The 18956-nt window shown below is 40.8% G+C and overlaps 1 protein-coding gene across 10 annotated transcripts in view; it reads left to right on the forward strand.

The window, feature by feature from the left end:
- The window catches only part of LOC124776900 (tetratricopeptide repeat protein 7B-like), a 31201-nt gene extending 13634 nt beyond the window's left edge, over positions 1–17567 (forward strand). For 9 of the 10 annotated variants that reach the window (XM_047252091.1, XM_047252092.1, XM_047252093.1 and 6 more), the window contains one exon: positions 14297–17567. In XM_047252091.1, coding sequence (XP_047108047.1) covers positions 14355–16361 — 2007 coding nt within the window. In that variant the 5' untranslated portion in view covers positions 14297–14354 and the 3' untranslated portion in view covers positions 16362–17567. Of the gene's footprint in view, positions 1–14280 lie in introns of all 10 variants that reach the window. The other variant, XM_047252095.1, reaches the window with a different exon arrangement.
- The last annotated feature ends 1389 nt before the right edge of the window (positions 17568–18956 follow it).

Below are 18956 nucleotides of genomic sequence, written 5' to 3' on the forward strand. Positions count from 1 at the left end.
ACTGTACATGTTCATTGTGGACAAGAAAGACATTATTACATAGGTTGATGTGACACCACCAACAAATCAAATGTATACCCTTTCACAAAAAGATGTGCACCTAACCAGACTCTGAGGTTTCCCTTCTCCTATCCTTCCTCCACTTTGGCATTTGTGGTTCCTCTTTTTCTTCTTCCTCCCTTTGTGCTCCTGAAGGCCAACCCTTGTGTCTGATGCCTAACAGGTGACTGGGTAACACATAATTCCCAGCCCTGGGTCGACAGATGGGGTTAGTGCATACCCCCTAGTATAGGCCAGGCCAGGGAGGGGTGATTGCTTGAGCTGCTACCTTCCCCAATTGCCAATTGTTCCCTCTGTCAGGTGTTTGGGAGGTGTGAACAATCGCCTAAAGCTGGTGCGCCCCCTTGTGAAGGAGGCCCCCAGTTGGATGGAGCATACCATCGGAGACGGTGGCAATTACAGGGAATTTACTTGCGATGAGCCAATCATATTCACAATTAACTTCTATGAAACGTAAACTGAATGAGGCTAACGATTCAAAGAGCCCTCCAGCTGCACCACTGTCCCTTGTGGTTTCACATACTGAAGATCATCAGTTCTTCACAACGGTAAATCCGTTTTTTATTCAGAAAGGTGTTGATGCAGTTACTGACCCTGTGAAATCCTGCTCTTCTTTATGGAATGGCACTTTGGTTTTGGAGACTACTTCCAATTATCAAGCGCAACAATTGCTTGCTGCCTCACTTCTCCACAGCTATCCTGTTCATGTTGAGGCTCAAAGAACTTTGAATTCTTCCTGTGGTGTTATTTACGCTAGGCTACTCGATGGTTTGACCGAGGCCGAAATCCAGTCGTACCTCTCTGATAAGGGTGTCATTGGCATCCATCGGGTGATGAAAAAGGCAGATTCCTCCTTAGTGCCCACACACATTCTTCTCCTCGCCTTTGATAGAGTGGTGCTTCCGTCCAAGATCAAAGCGGGCTATGAAATTATCACAGTCCGATTGTGCATTCCGAACCCGATGCACTGCTACCAATGTATTCGTTTCAACCACACTAGAACCTCTTGTCGACACCTAGCCAAATGTGTAATATGTGGTAGTGATGCGCACGAGGGCAATTGCCCGCCTCCTTCTGCCCTCTTTATCAACTGCAATGGCGGCCATGCAGCCTCCTCTCAAGATTGTTCCATGTATCTTGATGAGTGGGCTGGCCAAGAGACCTGGGTAAAGGAAAAAGTACCTTACCCAGTTGCTTGCAAATTATTGGCTTGTTGCAAACTCTGCGTTCTACTGTCTGGCACCTATAGTTGTGTTCTTGCTACATTTCGCTCCATGAAGGACACGGCCATGCAGACATGCGACCTTAAATTCAGCTCTGAGGTTGTGACATCATCCATTGTCAAGGTAGCATCACCATCCCCTGGTCCAGCTGTGCAACAAGCCATCAAACTCTTGCTTCAAGGGGAGAAGCCACCAGCTACACAACTAGTGGGCCAGAACGGATAGAAGGAGTATGCCTGAGAAGTCTTCGAACGTCCCTCCTCTCAACCAACACCTGAGTTCTTCGCCTTTTCCTTCCTCACCTGGTTTTTTCCCTTTGTGCCATTTATATCCCTCCGTCGTTCAATGTCATCAGGCAGACTTCCTCCAGCTTATCGGGCAGCTGCCTCACCCATTTCTGCCACTCGGTGACTTTAATACGCATCATCGCCTTTGGGGTTCTCCCAGAACCTGTCGGAGAGGTGCCCTCTTGGCTAATCTTCTTGATCAACTTAACCTCTTCTGCCTTAACACTGGAGCACCCACATTCCTTTCCGACTCCTTGCACACCTATTCCCATTTGGACCTGTCCTTCTGCACTGCTCAGGTTGCACATTGTCTCGAGTGGTCCATTCTTTCTGACATCTCGAGCGACCATTTCCAATGTGCCATCCATTTGCTGACTCCTACCCCACTTTCCAGTGCACCCAAATGGCAGCTTACTAAGGCTGAAGCTTTACTCCTCGCTAGCGGCCTATGCAGAACAAGATTTCGCCAGTTGTGATGACCAGATGGAATGTCTTACAAATTTTATCCTTACTGCTGCAGAATGTTCCATTCCTTGCACTTCCTCTTTACCTCGCTATGTCCCAGGCCCTTGCTGAGGCATGCCGTAACACAGTTCGCATGCAGAGACATGCTCTCCATGTTTTTAACTGTCATCCTGCAATGGCAAACTGCATTTGTTATAAACAGATTCATATTCAATGCCGTTGCATTCTTTGGGATAGCAAAAAAGTTAGATGGATTTCATTCACTAGTTCTTTTAACAGTTCCACCTCTTCCTCTGTCATGTGGGCCAACCTCCTATGGCTCTCTGGGACCAAGATCTATTTCCCAATTTCCGGTGTGACAGTAGCAGATGATGTCATCGTGGACCCTATTGCTATCTCCAACACGTTGGGCCACCATTTCACGGATATTTGGAGCTCTTCCCACTATCACCCTACCTTACTTGATCGGAAACGAGTGGAGAAGTCTCAGGCGATACCCTTCTCTTCCTAGAATTGTGAGTGCTACAATGCCGCCTTTACTATGAGGAAGCTAGATCACGCTCTCAGTTCATCCCGATCCTCCGCACCAGGGCCAGATCCTGTCCACATTCAGATGTTGCAGCACCTTCTCTTGCGGGCAAGCACTTTCTTCTTAATACGTACAACCACATCTGGGCAGAGGTCACGTTTCCCGGACGCTGGCGTGAATGTCCATCATACCCAGACCTAAGCCCAGTAAGGACAAACACTTTGCTTCTAGGTACCGCCCCATCTCTCTCACCAGCTATGTTTGCAATGTGATGGAACGTATGATTCATGCTTGGCTGCTATAGTGGCTTGAGTCTCCCAATTTACTAACCACTGCACAGCTTGGATTTCAAGCATGCCATTCTGAAGTTGACCATCATCTCATCATTTTGTCCACCCATTTTAAGAATGGTTTTCTGCAGAAAAAGCTGACTGTGACCATGCTTTACGATTTGGAGAAGACCTACGACACCTGCTGGAGAACTGGTATCCTCTGTACTCTTTACATGTGGGGCTTTTGTGGCCGCCTTCTCCATTTCCTTGAGGAATTTTTAAAAGACCGAGTTTTCAAGGTGCATATGGGCTCTGCATTGTCAGATACCTTTATCCAGGAAAACAGTGTGCCTCAGGGTTCTGTCCTCAGTGTCATCCTCTTTGCTATTGCCATTAACCTTATAATGGCCTGTCTTCTACTGGGCATCTCCGGCTCCCTTTTCGTTGACAATTTTGCCATGTATTGCAGTTCTCCATGGGCCTGTCTCATTGAGCGGATTCTTCAGCGATGTCGCGATCATCTTCACTCATGGAGCATTGAAAATGACTTTTGTATTTCCACTGACAAAACCGTTTGAACGAATTTCTGACGACACAAATGGTCTCTCTCACCATCTTTACATTTTTGGCCTGTTACTCTTCCGTTCTTTGAAACTTCAAAATTCCTGGGGCTCGTGCTCGATAGGCAACTCTCTTGGTCCTCCCATGTGTCTTACCTGGCAGCCCGCTGTACATGGTCCCTCAATATCCTACATGTCCTCAACAGTACTTTCTGGGATGCAGACTGAACCACCCTCCTCCGTTTGTACTGATCCCTTGTCAGTTCGAAAGTAGACTATGGGGGCTTTGTTTATGCATCTGCACGTCTGTACCTTCTACACCGTCTCTACACTATCCACCATCGTGGCATCCATTTGGTCACTGGCGCCTTTTACACTAGCCCGGTTGAGAGCCTATATGTCGAAGCTGCTGAACTACCACTGTCCTACAGCTGTGTTATTCTCTTCAGCAGGTATGCATGCCATTCACCTGCCATGCATGGCCACCGATTCTATGCTCTTTCTTTGATGACTCCTTTGATGCCCAGTATGGGGTGCATCCCTCTTCTCTGTTACCTCCTGGAGTCCGCTTTCGACACTTGGTATGGCGGCTTAACTTCACACTACCTGCAACTTTCCCAGTGGGTGTGAACTCTTCACCATCTTGGCTTCGTGAAGTGGCCCATGTTAACCTTGGCCTACATTTGCTTCCTAAGGACACTACTCCAGCCTCGATATATCGCCTTCAGTTTCACGACCTGCATATGGAACTTCGTGATAGTACCTTTGCGTACGCTGATGGCTCCCGAACTGACCATGGAGTCGAGTGTGCCTTTGTCATTGGCACCCATGTCTTTCGATATTGGCTTACAGCACACTGCACAGTATTTACAGCCAAGCTGTTCGCCCTGTATCAGCCACGGAACACATCTAGCGACACCGACTTTTCAATTGTGTCCTCTGCTCAGGCTCACTCAGTGCCCTTCAAAGTCTGTGCACTGTACATCTCTCATCCCTTAGTGCAACGGGTCCAGGAAAACTGTCACTTGCTCACTCTTGATGGAACCACTGTGGTGTTTATGTGGGTTCCTGGTCATGTTGGTCTGCCAGGAAACAAGGCTGCTGTCACTGCTGCTAATGCTGCAGTCCTTGTACCTTGGCCCACTAGCTCATATTCCCTCTGACGATCTCTGTGTTGCTATCTGTCGGGAATGGTGTCACTTTGACATCGCCATTGGTCCTCCCTTCATGGGAATAAGTTCCAGATTATTAAGCCTCTCCCGGTGGCTTGGACGACGACCTCTCGGCCCTCCCACCGGGAGGAGGTCATTTTAACTAAGTTGCGTATTGGGCACTGCCCTTTTAGCCATTGCCTTTTGCTAAGTGGTGCTCCCCCAACACTTTGTGCAGTTTGCACCCAAGTTTTAACTGTCCGCCATTTCCTGATGGAATGCCCATTTTTTAACCATTTACGTTCACACTTGGGTTTACCATCTGAGTTATCGGCCATTTTAGCAAACGACAAGCGAGTTGCTGACTGCGGTTTTACTTATTATCCATTGTAGCAATATGCTGAAGGCCATTTAATTGTTAGTTCTGGACCTCCATTTCTCTATGGTGTATTTTATAGCCCTTTCTCCAGGTCTCGTTTATAACTGTCTTCTCTTATGTTGATTGGGATTGATGTGTAGTTGTTTTTTTTAAACTCCTCTCTCTCTTCATGTTCTATAGTTTTGACTTGGGCACGTATGACCCCAGTTGTATTTGCGGCTTGAAACAAAACAAAACAAACTAATTGAAATGAAATGATGTCGAAACTTGATTTTTAACTATGATCTGTAGTGTAACACAAACAAGCAAATACATTTTTTCAATAATTTTTAAGATGTCATGTTTTAAGATATTCGAGGTCAAAGTCTTTGCCTTTAATTGTGTACACTGTTTTAATATAGCCATGTTGGATATCATTTGAAAGCTTGTGCCCAGCCCTTTCCAAAATTACCTGTTTCACAGTTCTATCTGTTATAATAGAAGTCACAGCCATTTTTGTGTGCAGTGTTTGTCAATTTTTCTACACATATTCAGATCTTCAGGCAGTCATTACTTGGATTGTACTTGTGCTACAATTCTCAAATTTGGAATTTTGTCATTTTCTCAACATTTGCAATGAGCACACCAATTTTTATAAAAATCAGAGATGGTCAGGTTGAAAATTATGCTTTTCTGTGTTGATTTGACATGATGTAACTTTCTTGTAAGCAGTCCACGATGCATCCAAGCTATGCTAGAGATGTAACTTTCTTGTAAGCAGTCCACGATGCATCCAAGCTATGCTAGAATCCTTTACTGTTACTTGTTTTTTAACTCCTGCACACTAGAAGACATAACTATACATTCAAATTAGATGCAGCTACATTAATGGAAAAAATTGCAAAACCAAGCAATAATTAATGTAGAGTAATGAAATTTTGGGAATACGTTTGCCTAGGTAATACGAGGTGCGGCTAGAAAAAAACCGGACCTATGCTGGAAAAAACATTTATTTACAAATTATTTACAATTTCATGTTATCTCCTTCAATGTACTCTCCTCCTCTGTCTCTACACCGCTCCAAACGAATTTTCCACTGTTCATAGCAATGCTGCAGATCATTTTCGGTAAGTCCATACATTACTTCCGTCGCTTTTTCTTTTACTGCTTCAACAGTCTCAAATCTAGTTCCTTTCAAAGCTGACTTGACTTTAGGGAAAAGAAAAAAGTCACAGGGGGCCAAATCAGGTGAGTAGGGTGGATGATCTAAGATGGGAATGTTGTGTTTTGCCAAAAACGTCTTCACTGACAACGCACTGTGAGCTGGGGCATTGTCTTGGTGAAGGATCCATGACTTTTTTCTCCACAAATCGTTCCGTTTTCTCCGTACTCGCTCATGTAGGGTAGCCAGGATGCTAATGTAGTAATGCTGATTCACTGTTTGTCCCTATGGTACCCAATCAATGTGCACAATCCCTTTGATGTCAAAAAAAAACAATCATTATTGCCTTGAATTTCGATTTTGACATTCGTGCTTTTTTTTGTCGTGGAGAACCAGGAGTTTTCCAATGCATCGATTGGCGTTTAGTTTCGGGATCGTAAGTAAAAAACCATGATTCATCGCAAGTAATAACATTTTGTAAGAAGGTGGGATCACTTTCAATGTTTTCCAGGATGTCAGAACAAATCATTCTTCGACGTTCCTTCTGTTCAATTGTGAGACACTTTGGAACCATTTTTGAACACACTTTGTTCATGTTGAAACTTTCATGAAGAATCTGCCTAACACTTTCCTTGTCAACTCCTGTTAACTCAGACACTGCTCTGATTGTTAAACGGCGATCTTGTCGAACAAGTTTACCGATTTTTTCAATGTTTGCATCAGTTTTTGCTGACAATGGTCTGCCAGTGCGAGTGTCATCACTGGTGTCTTCGCGGCCATCTTTAAATCGTTTAAACCACTCAAACACTTGTGTTCGCGATAAACAATCATCGCCGTACACTTGTTGTAACATTACAAACGTTTCACTTGCAGATTTTCCTAGTTTGAAACAAAATTTGATGTTAACACGCTGTTCTTTCTGTACACTCAACATTTTCCGACACACAGACAAAACGTCAACTACTTAAAACAGACGCCACGGGCAGACTGAGTGCAGGAGGCAGATGAAATTCGAGCAGTAGGCGGAGCGAGAGTCACGTGACAGGCCACGCGACTTTCAGCCTTATTGCATTCGTTTTATTGTTTCACCAGTACTAGTCCGGTTTTTTTCTAGCCACACCTCGTATATTTAAGTGAGTAACATTGTAAGATCACAGATAAATGTAATCATGAGATAAGCCATTGGAAATGTGAAATGCTGGTACATTAATAGAGGGTGGAACCACCAGAATGTTGAATGCAAGGATGCAAGTGTGCATGCATTATGTTGTACAGGTGTTGGATGTCAGTTTGTGGGCTGGAGTTCCACGCCTGGTGCACTTGGTCAGTCAATACAGGAGCAGTTAATGTTGGAGATGCCGTTCGATGATGTCCCATATGTGCTCAATTGTAGACAGATCTGGTGATTTAGTAGGTCAAGGCAACTTGTCGACACTCTGTAGAGCATGTTGGTTTATAACAGCAGTATGTGGGCGAGTGTTATCGTGTTGGGAAACACCCTCTGAAATGCTGTACATGAATGGCAGCACGGCAGGTTGAATTACCAGATTGACATACAGATCCACAATCATGGTGCTTGGAGAACCACAAGAGTGCTTCTGTTGACATACAAAATCGAACTCCAGGCGTCAGCTCCAGGTTTAGGTCCATTGTGTCTAGCTATAAATTCAGATGGGTCCAAAAAATGTATCCACTGTTTAAAAGTCCATAACTTGCAAACTAATTGACAGACTTGTCTCATTTTTGATGAAAGTGTAGCTTAAAGTCCAACTTAAAGATATCACTGTAGGTGTTCGAAATGGTCACCATTAACATCCACACACAAATGATGTCGCCGAACTGCAGCATGAACTACTGACTGCAACATGTTCAGTTGGATATTTGCACATGAATGTATGATGGGTTCTTGAAGTTCATCCGATGTGCATGGCTTTTGTCGATAAACGACGTCCTTTAGTGTTCCCCACAGGTAAAAGTCCAGAGGAGTTACGTCTGGGGAACATGGTGGATACTCCACAGCACCTCTACAGCCTATCCATCTTCCTGGTAGATTTTCTTTGAGATACGCCCTAACACGATTTTGGTAGTGGGCTGGGGCACCATCTTGTTGAAAGTAAACTCTTCCGTCTCCATACAAGTCTCGGATGGCAGATAAAATGGATGTCTGAAGCTTCTGAAGGTACACCTCACCAGTAACTGTGCCGTCAAAGAAGAATGGCCCAATCAAGCCCCGGTAAGGCAACCCACACCTCACATTTACTCCTGGCAAATTCACAGCTTTGGCTACATGGACATTCAGATTTTTGGCAGCCCAGTAGATGCAATTGTGGCAATTTACTATACCACTGAGTTTGAACTGTGCCTCATCAGACCACACAATCATCTCTGTAAACTCTTCATTGTTGCACACTGTGTTAGTAAACCACTTGCAGTACTCCAATCTACGAATAGGGCGTCCTCATTCATTGTGTGTAGCAATCGTGGGATGTAGCACTTCCACTTTGCTGTCTTCAAAATTCGCCAAACACATGAGCAGCTCACTCCAGTTTCATGGGCACACTGTCTCACAGACTTCTGTGGTGAGCGAGGGAATTGTTGTAACACTCGACAGGAATTAGCTGGACTTGTTACTGTTATAGGTCATCCAGATCGTTGTTTGTGTACATCTTTAACACAGCCTTCGGCTTCAAATTTGTCTCGAATGTGACGAATCATTAAACATGTCAGTGGCTCTGTTTGATACTCATTTCGCCATTGCCATTGAACCTCATTAATGTTTTCTTACTTAAAATACCACTTCAAAACTGACTTCCTTTCATCGAATGTAAGCCTTGCGCCAGCCATGTTTACTTGAGTAACTAGGTGCAACTAAGAACAAAACACCGACTATCTGTACTATCTGACAAAACAAAACAACGCAATACAATGCTTGTGTGGCAATTGCCGGAACTACACTACCAAAGATGAGACAACTCCGTCAATTACTTTGCCAGTTATGGACTTTCAAACGGTGGATAAGTTTTTTTGGATCCCTCTGTATATAGTCATAAGAGTGGAACTATCAAACTACTGTCACATTGTAATTAACATTTCATTTACAAGATATTGACATCATTGACCGTCTTGATAAAACAGTGACAGTTATGAAACAGTCCACTAATGATGTAATCTAGATGTACTTGCAAATGTGTGATAAAGCCAAAACTGTCTGTTGTGAATAAAGATTACTTATTATAAACAGCTATTTGGTGCATTTACTCTGATATCATATTGTTATCAAATATATATTATGCTCTGGGCTGTAAAGAATAAAAATTGTTATAACGTTTATTTAAAGTAAACCGAATTTGCACCCTCATAGTGGCACTACTACTGCCACTCGTATGTGACTGGTGCGAAATTTGAATAGACATCATCTTTAATATGTAGAAACACACCTAACAACTTTCGTTTACGACATACAACTCCTTCTTGGTGTTGCGATTTTTTTTTTCTGTCTATGTATTTTAAACTTTTATTAAATCTGAAGTTTATTGGTAAGGCATGCAGTTTGATATTTCGAATACATCAGGATATAATTCTTCTTAAAACTAAAGTATGACAATACCTTTAGTGTATCAAATTTATAGTTTTTGTAATCTTGACATGCCCACTGTTCTCAGGACATCATTGGGCAGTTAACTTTTTAAATCCACCTGACTTTACCTTTTTAATATCAATTGATGTTGCTTCTTTACAGGACATTGTAAGTTATATATTCTTTCTGTACTTATATTGTACATATTTAAGCTTTGTTTTTCCTCTCTTTTTATGCAAAAGATTTATATATGTGCATCATATTATTTATTATTACTGGTCCTATCAGATACATTTGAAAATGGTCTGATGTAAAGGCTGAAATGGGTCACTAACTTAATAAAGTTCTTACTAGCAAATGGAGCAGCTTTTCTTTAATTGTCACTTGAGGCTTCATTTCCTAAATGCTTCCCTATACTTGCAAATGAAAAGTCAAACTTTGCTAACATGTAGGAGAATAATTTCAGAATCACAAAAAGACAGATTCTTTGCAGTAGCCAGGAAAACAGACTCATTGCCATGGTGTTGCACAGAAGCAGTTTGGAAAAGGATATATCAAGAGCTTTAATTAGCCATATAAGATCAAGGATACTTGGTATAAGCAACAGACCTGTTGCGTTTTGATGGTAAAAAAGTAATATTTTTACTTGCCTGAAGGGCTCATTAAGTGAATAGGCAGACATAACATGGATGATTACTAATTAAGACAAGATATGAGTGTGACATGGAGTGCAAGTGCAGAGAAATAGAAGGGACAGGAGTTCAGCAAGGGACTGTAGTATGTCATCCGTATCCAGTAAAATGCAGGGTACTGTAACTTCTCATCACGAGCAACCTGTACAAAAATCAGAGTTTCTCTCCCTTCAAAGAACTTCAGATTACTAGCAAAGCAGGGAGAGTCTACTTGTTTTCAGGATAAAATGTGACAGGATCAATGTGGGATGAGCAGATCAACCCAAAGCTGTTGGATGTGATTCTCAAGAATTCTCGAGAAATCGACTTTGAAGTGTTCCCTGCATGTGTAATTCAATAAAGCTAGGACAGTTTATCAATGGGCAGCTTGATTGCCGTCAGGATAGCCTGGATTCAATTCCCAGCCAATGCAAATTTTTAAATAAAGATGCATGTTATACATAGAGATGCCAAAAAGAAATGGGTAGTGCTCAAGACTGGTAATTTTTGCATTGCTGGTTCAATTCTAGTGTTGGTCATCCCATATACACTGATGTCCAAAATTAAAGCAACAAATGGAAATTTTGCAAGGTTGCATTTATTTTGCCACAGAAGAGTGTAAATGGGTTATAGTAAAGTAGAAACAATTTAAAGAATACAGAACATAATCAACTGCAACATGAACAATGCTAAAGCAAAATGTTCTTCATTTTTTCCAATGTGATGGATTTGCACACACATTCTGACAACGGGTTAAAGTGTTCATTGGGGGGGGGGGGGGGGGGGGGGAGGGGGGGGGTGACCACCTCTGGCATCAATAGAGGCCCGACAATGATGGGACGTGCTGTGGGTGATATCATCACTCTCATGTTGAGGCAGTAACACCCATTATTCCTAGAGGGCTGCTCGCAAGTTTTGGAGAGTGGTTGGTGGATGCTGACATGATGCAACCCGTCTTCCTAATGCACCCAGACCTGTTCCATGGGATTCAAATTTAGGGAGCAAACAGGCCACATGTTTTGTTGGTGCTTCCATTTGACTAGTAGCTCTTTATCTGTGGCATGGACATTCTGTTTGCCCCACACTTTTCGTCCCAACAGCCTGACATCTAGCACAGCTTGTATTTAATTGGTTGAAATCTACATGTACATCCATACTCAGTAAACCACTATGAAGTGTATGGCCGAATGTAAGTTGTAATGCACCACTTATGAGGTCTTCTTGTTCCATTCGTGAATAGGAAGAGTGATTGTTTAAACACTTCTGTTAGTTTAATTTTTCAAGAGTTTGCCTTTCTTTGTGTGTGTTCAGTATCCCCTTGTTCATCAAATTCAGTATGGGCTCAGCAAACTTAACCCATGTTGCACAAGTGTTTTATAAGAAATCTCTTTTGTAGACTGGTTGCATTTCCCCAGTTCCCTGTCAGTGAGCTGAAGTGTACCACCTGTTTTGCCTAGGACTGAGCCTAAGCAACATTCAATTTCACTTCCCTAAAGATTTTCACACCCAGGTTTTTGAAGAGTTGAATCTTTCCATTTGTGGCTATTGATGTAATCATAGAGAGAGAATAGTCCCATACTCAGGGAATGAGTGTAGGGGGAACAGATGCAGGGATCCTGCACCGTCACTCACGGCGAGGTCCTAGTGGAGTTAGTTTGCCGTAAGTTAGTTTGCCGTAGCCTTGCGCCAACCTGTTATGAAGGGTCAAATGTGTATCTGTGTTGCTTGGAGGACTGTGATGAGTGTTTGTATAATGCATTTTTTGTTTTTTGTTGTTGTGGATCAAGGAAAGGGAGAGGGTGCAACCCAGTTCTAGCTCATAGCCTACTCCTCTCGAAAAGCACCAACGGGACTGCTGAACTTAATGACGTCACCTGACGAATGGATGACCATCAACAGTGTCACATGCCTTCACTTCATGAGACGATGGGGATAGGTTTGGAACTTAATCCAGGATATTGGCTCAGAGAATGGCCATCTGAAACTTCATGCCGCTATCTCTCCTCTTCTGCCCAGCTCAGTACTAACAGTGAAAATTTCATCTGCCACAAGAATGCAAATCGCCTTACCTCAAAGTTGATCACTAGGCATGTGTTAGCGACCTCAGCTATGGAGGGGGGTTTAATCATCACTACCAGTTAAAATTGCTCAGCAGAGGAAAGAACTGGGCATTATGAGGTAGGTTATGGGAAAGAATTTGCTCCCATTTTAACAAAAATTTGTTGGAGATTGTAAGCAATTGCAAAAAAGTGCAGGTCATTCCCATTTCCAAGAAAGGTAATTAGGCATACACACATAACTAAAGTCCTAAATTGCTGATGCTAGAAGCTATGCTGTTATGGAAACAATTTTAATCTTGTGTATTATGATCTTTTTTGTGTATTATGATATTTTTGGAGACAAAAACTTTCTCTGTAGGAGCCAGTATGAGATTCTACAGACAACAAAATGGTAAACCTCTGCTTGCTCTTTCTGCCTATTAGGTCCCACAAGTCAGTAGATAACAGTGGCCAAGTTGATACCATGTTGCTTGATTTCAGGAAGGCAATTTATTTAGTTCTGCTCTGTTGCTTAATGAACAAAATAAGAGCTGACAGAATTTTGGAGTAACCTTATGAATGGATTCAGGACTTACTAGCAGATAGTCCTCAACATTTCACTATTAACAGAGTGGAATTGTAGGATGTAAAAGTAATTCCAGGCTTACTTCAAGGAAGTGCTATAGGGCAGTTATAGGTAGTTACTGTTCACAGTGTGTGGAAATTATACATTAGATAATGTCAGAAGCTCCATGAGTCTGTTAAAATATATAGAAAAGTCATAATGCCACAAAACTGCAGTGAAATGCATGAAGCCCTGCAGATGATTGGCACTCGATACAGGGACTGGCAGTTGACCCAGCCATACTCAAGGATAACGTGTAGCTCATAAACAGGAGGAAATACTAATTACATTTTGTGAATGGTTTTAATTATTTAAATCACTTGTGACACAGTAGGAGACTTTTGAAAAACATCAATTATGATGAATGAAATTAAATTATTATTTGATTTGACAGCTGTTAGTCAATCATTGTGGATAACAACTACAGTAAAATGTACTGTAGTACATGTTTCAGAATGGCGTAAAGTGGAACAGCTACGTAAAAGTAGTTATATGAAAAGCAGAAGCAAGAAATGCAGATGGTTAGGACATACTCTTAGAAGACCAAATGAACATATTGTGAGAGAAGCACTTGACTGGATCCCGCGAGGACGATGGAGACGAGGCAGGCCCAAAATGACATGGAGACAGTCAGTTGAAGCAGAAGGCCATCAGCAAGGAATAGGATGGGAAGAGATGAAGATACTAGCAGAAGACAGAACAAGATGGCGATCCTTTGTTGCAGCCCCATGCTCCACATAAGGAGTTAAAGGAATTAATAATAAATAATAAAAGGATATGTAATCTTTATAGAAAAAAGGGGTAGCTTACAAAACTTTCATTCAAGCGATTCTTGATTAAGGTAGGGAAGATGCAAAAAAAAGGGTGGTGCGTTTAGTAAGTGTAAGAGCATTATGAAGATGCTTATAAATTTTACTGAGAAACACATTATGAATCACGAGGAGGGGGGAGGTGGGGGGGTTTGAAATTCCAAGAGCACGCATTCCAAGAAGAGCCAACCAATATATTGCTTCATCCCACATACATCCCGTGAAATGACCACATAGGAAAAATCATTGAAGTTTGAGGTAATACTGTGGCTTACTGATAGTTGTTCTTTCCTTGTACCATTCCCAAATGGAACAGGAAAGGCTACCTTCCACGTGCTATAACATGGTCTGTGAAGTGTAAATGTAGTCTTCATTTTTGTGTGTCTGCCTTGAACACACTGCAATATTAAGGAAACATCTGAAATTTGTGTTTCATTTTTTTTGTATCATTTTTTGTATCAAGCCTTATTATTTATTACTTAATGTAAGTAGTGTGTTTTATTTTCAGGTTGAACGACCATCGCAGATAACAATTCATTAACAACAATTACAAGTTATAAGCAAGCATGAAGGAAATATTTATAAACAGCGTTTCACTTCCAGCTACCAAGCAAAAATTGTCTGATTGGGATCCTCTACAAACAGTATGTTTAGAACTATCTGACAATGTGGTGGCAGAAAGAAATATGTCAGCTCAGAAAACAGCCCAACTTCTACAGAGTCATCTATCACCAAATAACATAATGAAGACAGCTGATTTGGGCTCTGCCATGCCAGAAACAAGTAGTCTACAGTCTAAGGTTGACAGCTTGCGAACAGCAATATCAAATAGCGAAAATACAGGGGAGTCATCATCTTCACAATCAGGTCGCCATGATCTTACGCGTCAGCTGGCAGAAATATTGCTTCGTGGAAGAACGGAAACTAATCATAGATCTGCTTTGAATAATGATAAGAGAAATCTTCCTAAAATAGAATCTCAGGCAAAGCAACAAAATAATTTATTTGTTCCATGCAATGATTATGAGGAAATAATCTTGTTACTTCTCATTAGTGAGGCAACTGCTGTTCACGAAGTGGTTTTAAGCCAATCACCTGAATTCAAGGAGGCAAGAGTCCATGCCTTCAACAGAGTAGTATGTGTTTATGATTTGCTTACTGTTTTACTTGTACGATGGGGGTGTTTTGATATACTACATGAATCATTTGAAAGGGCAATGAAATTTTCATTTGAGGAGCCACATATCTGGATCCAAGAAGCATTATCACTTGCTTGTTTGGGAAAACACACATACTCTCTTAAAGTGCTGAAAGAAGTTTCTCGTTTGATTCCAAATGATCCATTCCACTGCTTGCTGGCTGCACGGTGCTGTTATGAACATCTTAACCAGCCGTGTGAAGGAACGGAATGGAGTCACATAGCCCTGTCTCAAGCTTTGCGTTCTTCAGAAAATTTGACTGCACGCTGTCATCTCTTCATTGGTATTGGTTACAGCATGCAGGCTTTAGTTGCAGTAAGTGAACATAATAAATGTGCACTGAAAACTCAGGCACTTCAGGAGTTCCATGAAGCACAAAAGTTAGATCCCAATGACCACTTACCTGAATATTATCTGGGGTTTCAGTATGCTCTGGAATATCAGTTACAATTAGCAGTCACACATGTCAAAAGAGCTCTGAACTTGCAGTCTGAGCACCTCTCATCTTTGCATTTACTAGTTCTTCTTCTTTCTGCACAGAAACAGAGTGAAGATGCTCTGCAGCTAATTACTGCCACCTTAGAGGAGTATCCAGATTGCATAAACCTCTTATATACTAAAGCACAACTGGAACTGCAGAGTGAAGGAAAATCTCAAGCATTATTAACTGCTAGACGTCTTCTTCATCTCTGGAATAATTTGTATAAGGAGCATGTAAGTAAGGAGAATACAGGAAGATCAGAAAAGCACAGTGATAACCAGAGCACTTTTAAGATGCATCAGTCTGTCCTGTCGGATAAAGACTCGACGTCTTTGCAGATGTCAATTGCTCCGTCTCATGTAGAGCAAACATTATCTGATGTTGCAACATCACTGAGTTCCTTTGTGCCCCGTCCAGGTCCACAGAGCTTGTGGCTTCTTCAACTTAAGGTGTGGTTGTTACTAGCAGAAATTTATATTTCACTGGACAGTATCTCAGATGCTGCAGCATGTCTTCAGGAAGCACAGAATGTTTATCCGATGTCCCACAATGTTATGTATGTACGTGGTTTGTTGCATGAGCACAAGAAAGAGTATTCTGAAGCTGTACATTTTTTCCAGAACGCAGCATCCATAAATCCTCAACATGTTGAAAGTCTTCAGCATCTTGGACTTGTGTACTACTATCTAGGGAGCTATAATTTAGCAGAGAAAACATTAAGAGATGCTTTGAAAATTGATCCCTCTTCCTACAAAACTTGGCATTACATGAGCCTTGTGTTAGAATCATTGGGTGAGTTCCAGTCCGCAACTGACTGCATTGCTGCAGCCTTGGAGAGAGAGTCAACTTGTCCTGTACTACCATTTTCTGCCATCCCTTTTGTGTTTGATTAACTATGTTAAATGTAATTGTAAAAGAAAGAAATGTCACCTATGCTCTGTATTAGACCTCTACTTTGACCTACCTGCTGCATTTTAAAAGCAAATCTTAGATCCCTCAGTGAGAAGACAGAGTTTGAGGCATAGTGTGGTGCATGAGGAGCCTATTTGAAAGAAGACTGATTACATGTAAGCTGTTAGTTGTGAAAAGTACATAAACATTTATTTGATTGTGCAGATTTCCCAAAGTTTTGTGTGAAATTTGCTGGTCCATGGGACTGACAAGCTGAAGTTTCTTGTCTAGTCAAATAAGTACAAGAAATATCATTCCTAATTAAAGCTTCTGTACTAATGGTTCTGTCTATATTTTCATAAAAGATATTTATATTTTCTATATACAGGTTGCAGTTTATATGTGCTTGTTTTGTTGTTTGTAAAACTGAACTGTTGTACTATTTTAATATGTTCCATACAGGCTTAATATGAAGTTTAAATATTTTTCTCAATAACAGCACTACCTCAATGAACTAACTGGTACATATCTGCTGCAAGTTAAATGATAAATAAAAAAACACCTAATTTGTAATATTGATGTATGTTACAGGTACTTACAAAATAAATATATTTACTCTTATTATATTATGGTTAATTTTTTGAGGCCTGGTTCCTGAATAATGCCTTTTGAGTGTTATATTTTAGAATAAAATTTACGTTATTGACTGTAAGAAATTTTTATCCATTTTAAAAGATCTTAATTACTGTTGAGAGTTAAAATGAAAATACTTAAAACTTCCATATCTGATAAAAATGATGTTAATAAGTTATATTTGTCATGTACAGAAATTTATAAATAATCAGTTACTTCCACAAACACTGTCACAGCTTTACAAAATCATGTATATTTCTAATTTTAAATGTGGATCATAGCTCCATGGTGCAGTGAGCTCATCAATGTTATGGAATATTTCGAGAGTGTAGTGGCAAATATTTGTTGTGTACCATATTTTAATTATATACTCAACAGCCTTCCCGAGAAAATACTACTGTAATAACAAAACAAACTTAATATGTGGAATTTTAAGATGAGGCTGACTATAGTTACTGTTATCATACATTTAAGCCTATATGTACGAGTACAGTAAAAATATATAAAAATGGCACCGTGACTAAATGATGATAACCTTTGCAATAAATTTCAATTAAAACTTGATAATTATGAAATTGCTTGATAACAACTTATTTGGCATATTTACATTCAAAAACTTGTCAGTAGAATATAAAGAGTGTTCCTACAAATGTTTCTTAAGCTTTGAACTCCTGTGAGGGGCAAATTGTTTTTATTTCATAATGGAAGTCGTTCATGTGCTTGGTGTCGTACCTCCAAGAATTTTGCATTAGGTTCTTTTATTACAAACAGCATAATGTATACTGAGAAACAGTGGTAAGCAAGTCCCAGAGTGATTCTGGTCATATGTAAAATACACCAGCAGCAAGACGCAATCAATACCTTCACTATGTGATAACAGTTATGATGCCACTAAAGCAGAGTTACTAAACATTGTTTTCCAAAATTCCTTCACTAAAGAAGACAAAGTAAATATTCCAGAATTCGAATCTGGAACAACTGCCAACACGAGTAACTTAGGAGTAGATATCCTCGGTGTAGTGAAGTAGCTTAAATCACTTAATAAAGCAAGGTCCCTAGTTCAGATTGTGTACCAGTCAGGCTGCTTTCAAAGTATGCTGATACAATGGCTCCATACCTAGCAATCATATTCAACTGCTCGCTCGTCGCAATATCCATACCTAAAGACTGGAAAGGTGCACAGATTTCTCCAGTACCGAAGGAAGGAAATAGGAGTAATCTGCTGAATTACAGACCCATATCAATAATGTTGATTTGCAGTAGGATTTTGGGACATATACTGTATTACCTCGAAGAAAACAATTTATTGACAGATAATCAACAAGGATTCAGAAAATATTGTTCTTGTGAAACACCGCTACCTCTTTATTCTCACAAATTAATGAATACTATTGACAGGAGATATCAGATTGATACATTTTCTTACATTTCCGGAAGACTTTTGACACCATTCCTCACACGCAACTTTTAATCAAATTGTGTATCTGTGGAATATTACCTCAGTTGTATGACTACATTCATGACTTCCTGCCAGAACGGTCACTGTTTGTAGTAAGTGACAGAAAGTCATCATGTAAAACAGAAGTAATATGTGGCATTCTCCAAGGAAGTTTTATAGGCCATCTGCTGTTCCTGATCTACATAAACTGTTTAGGAGGCACTCTGTGCAGCTGTCTTCGACTGTTTGCAGATGATGTTTTCATTTACCATGTTGTAGTAATAAGATGATCAAAACTAACTGCAAAACGATTTAGATAAGATTGTATTTGGTGCAAAAAGTGGCAACTGACTTTAACCCTTTGACAGCTTTGCACAACATTAGCAGTCGCACCTTGTGCTGCATTGTCACACCGCTCACCGTGCACTGTTTGCTGAATACCTCTGGTGCACTTTCCATGCGCAATGCTTCCAACACGCTCACTGTTTTTCAACTTTCTATTTTGTTCTGGTCTTTGGACTGGCTT

This window comes from Schistocerca piceifrons, chromosome 2 (genome assembly GCF_021461385.2).
Source record: "Schistocerca piceifrons isolate TAMUIC-IGC-003096 chromosome 2, iqSchPice1.1, whole genome shotgun sequence".
Taxonomy (NCBI): domain Eukaryota; kingdom Metazoa; phylum Arthropoda; class Insecta; order Orthoptera; family Acrididae; genus Schistocerca; species Schistocerca piceifrons.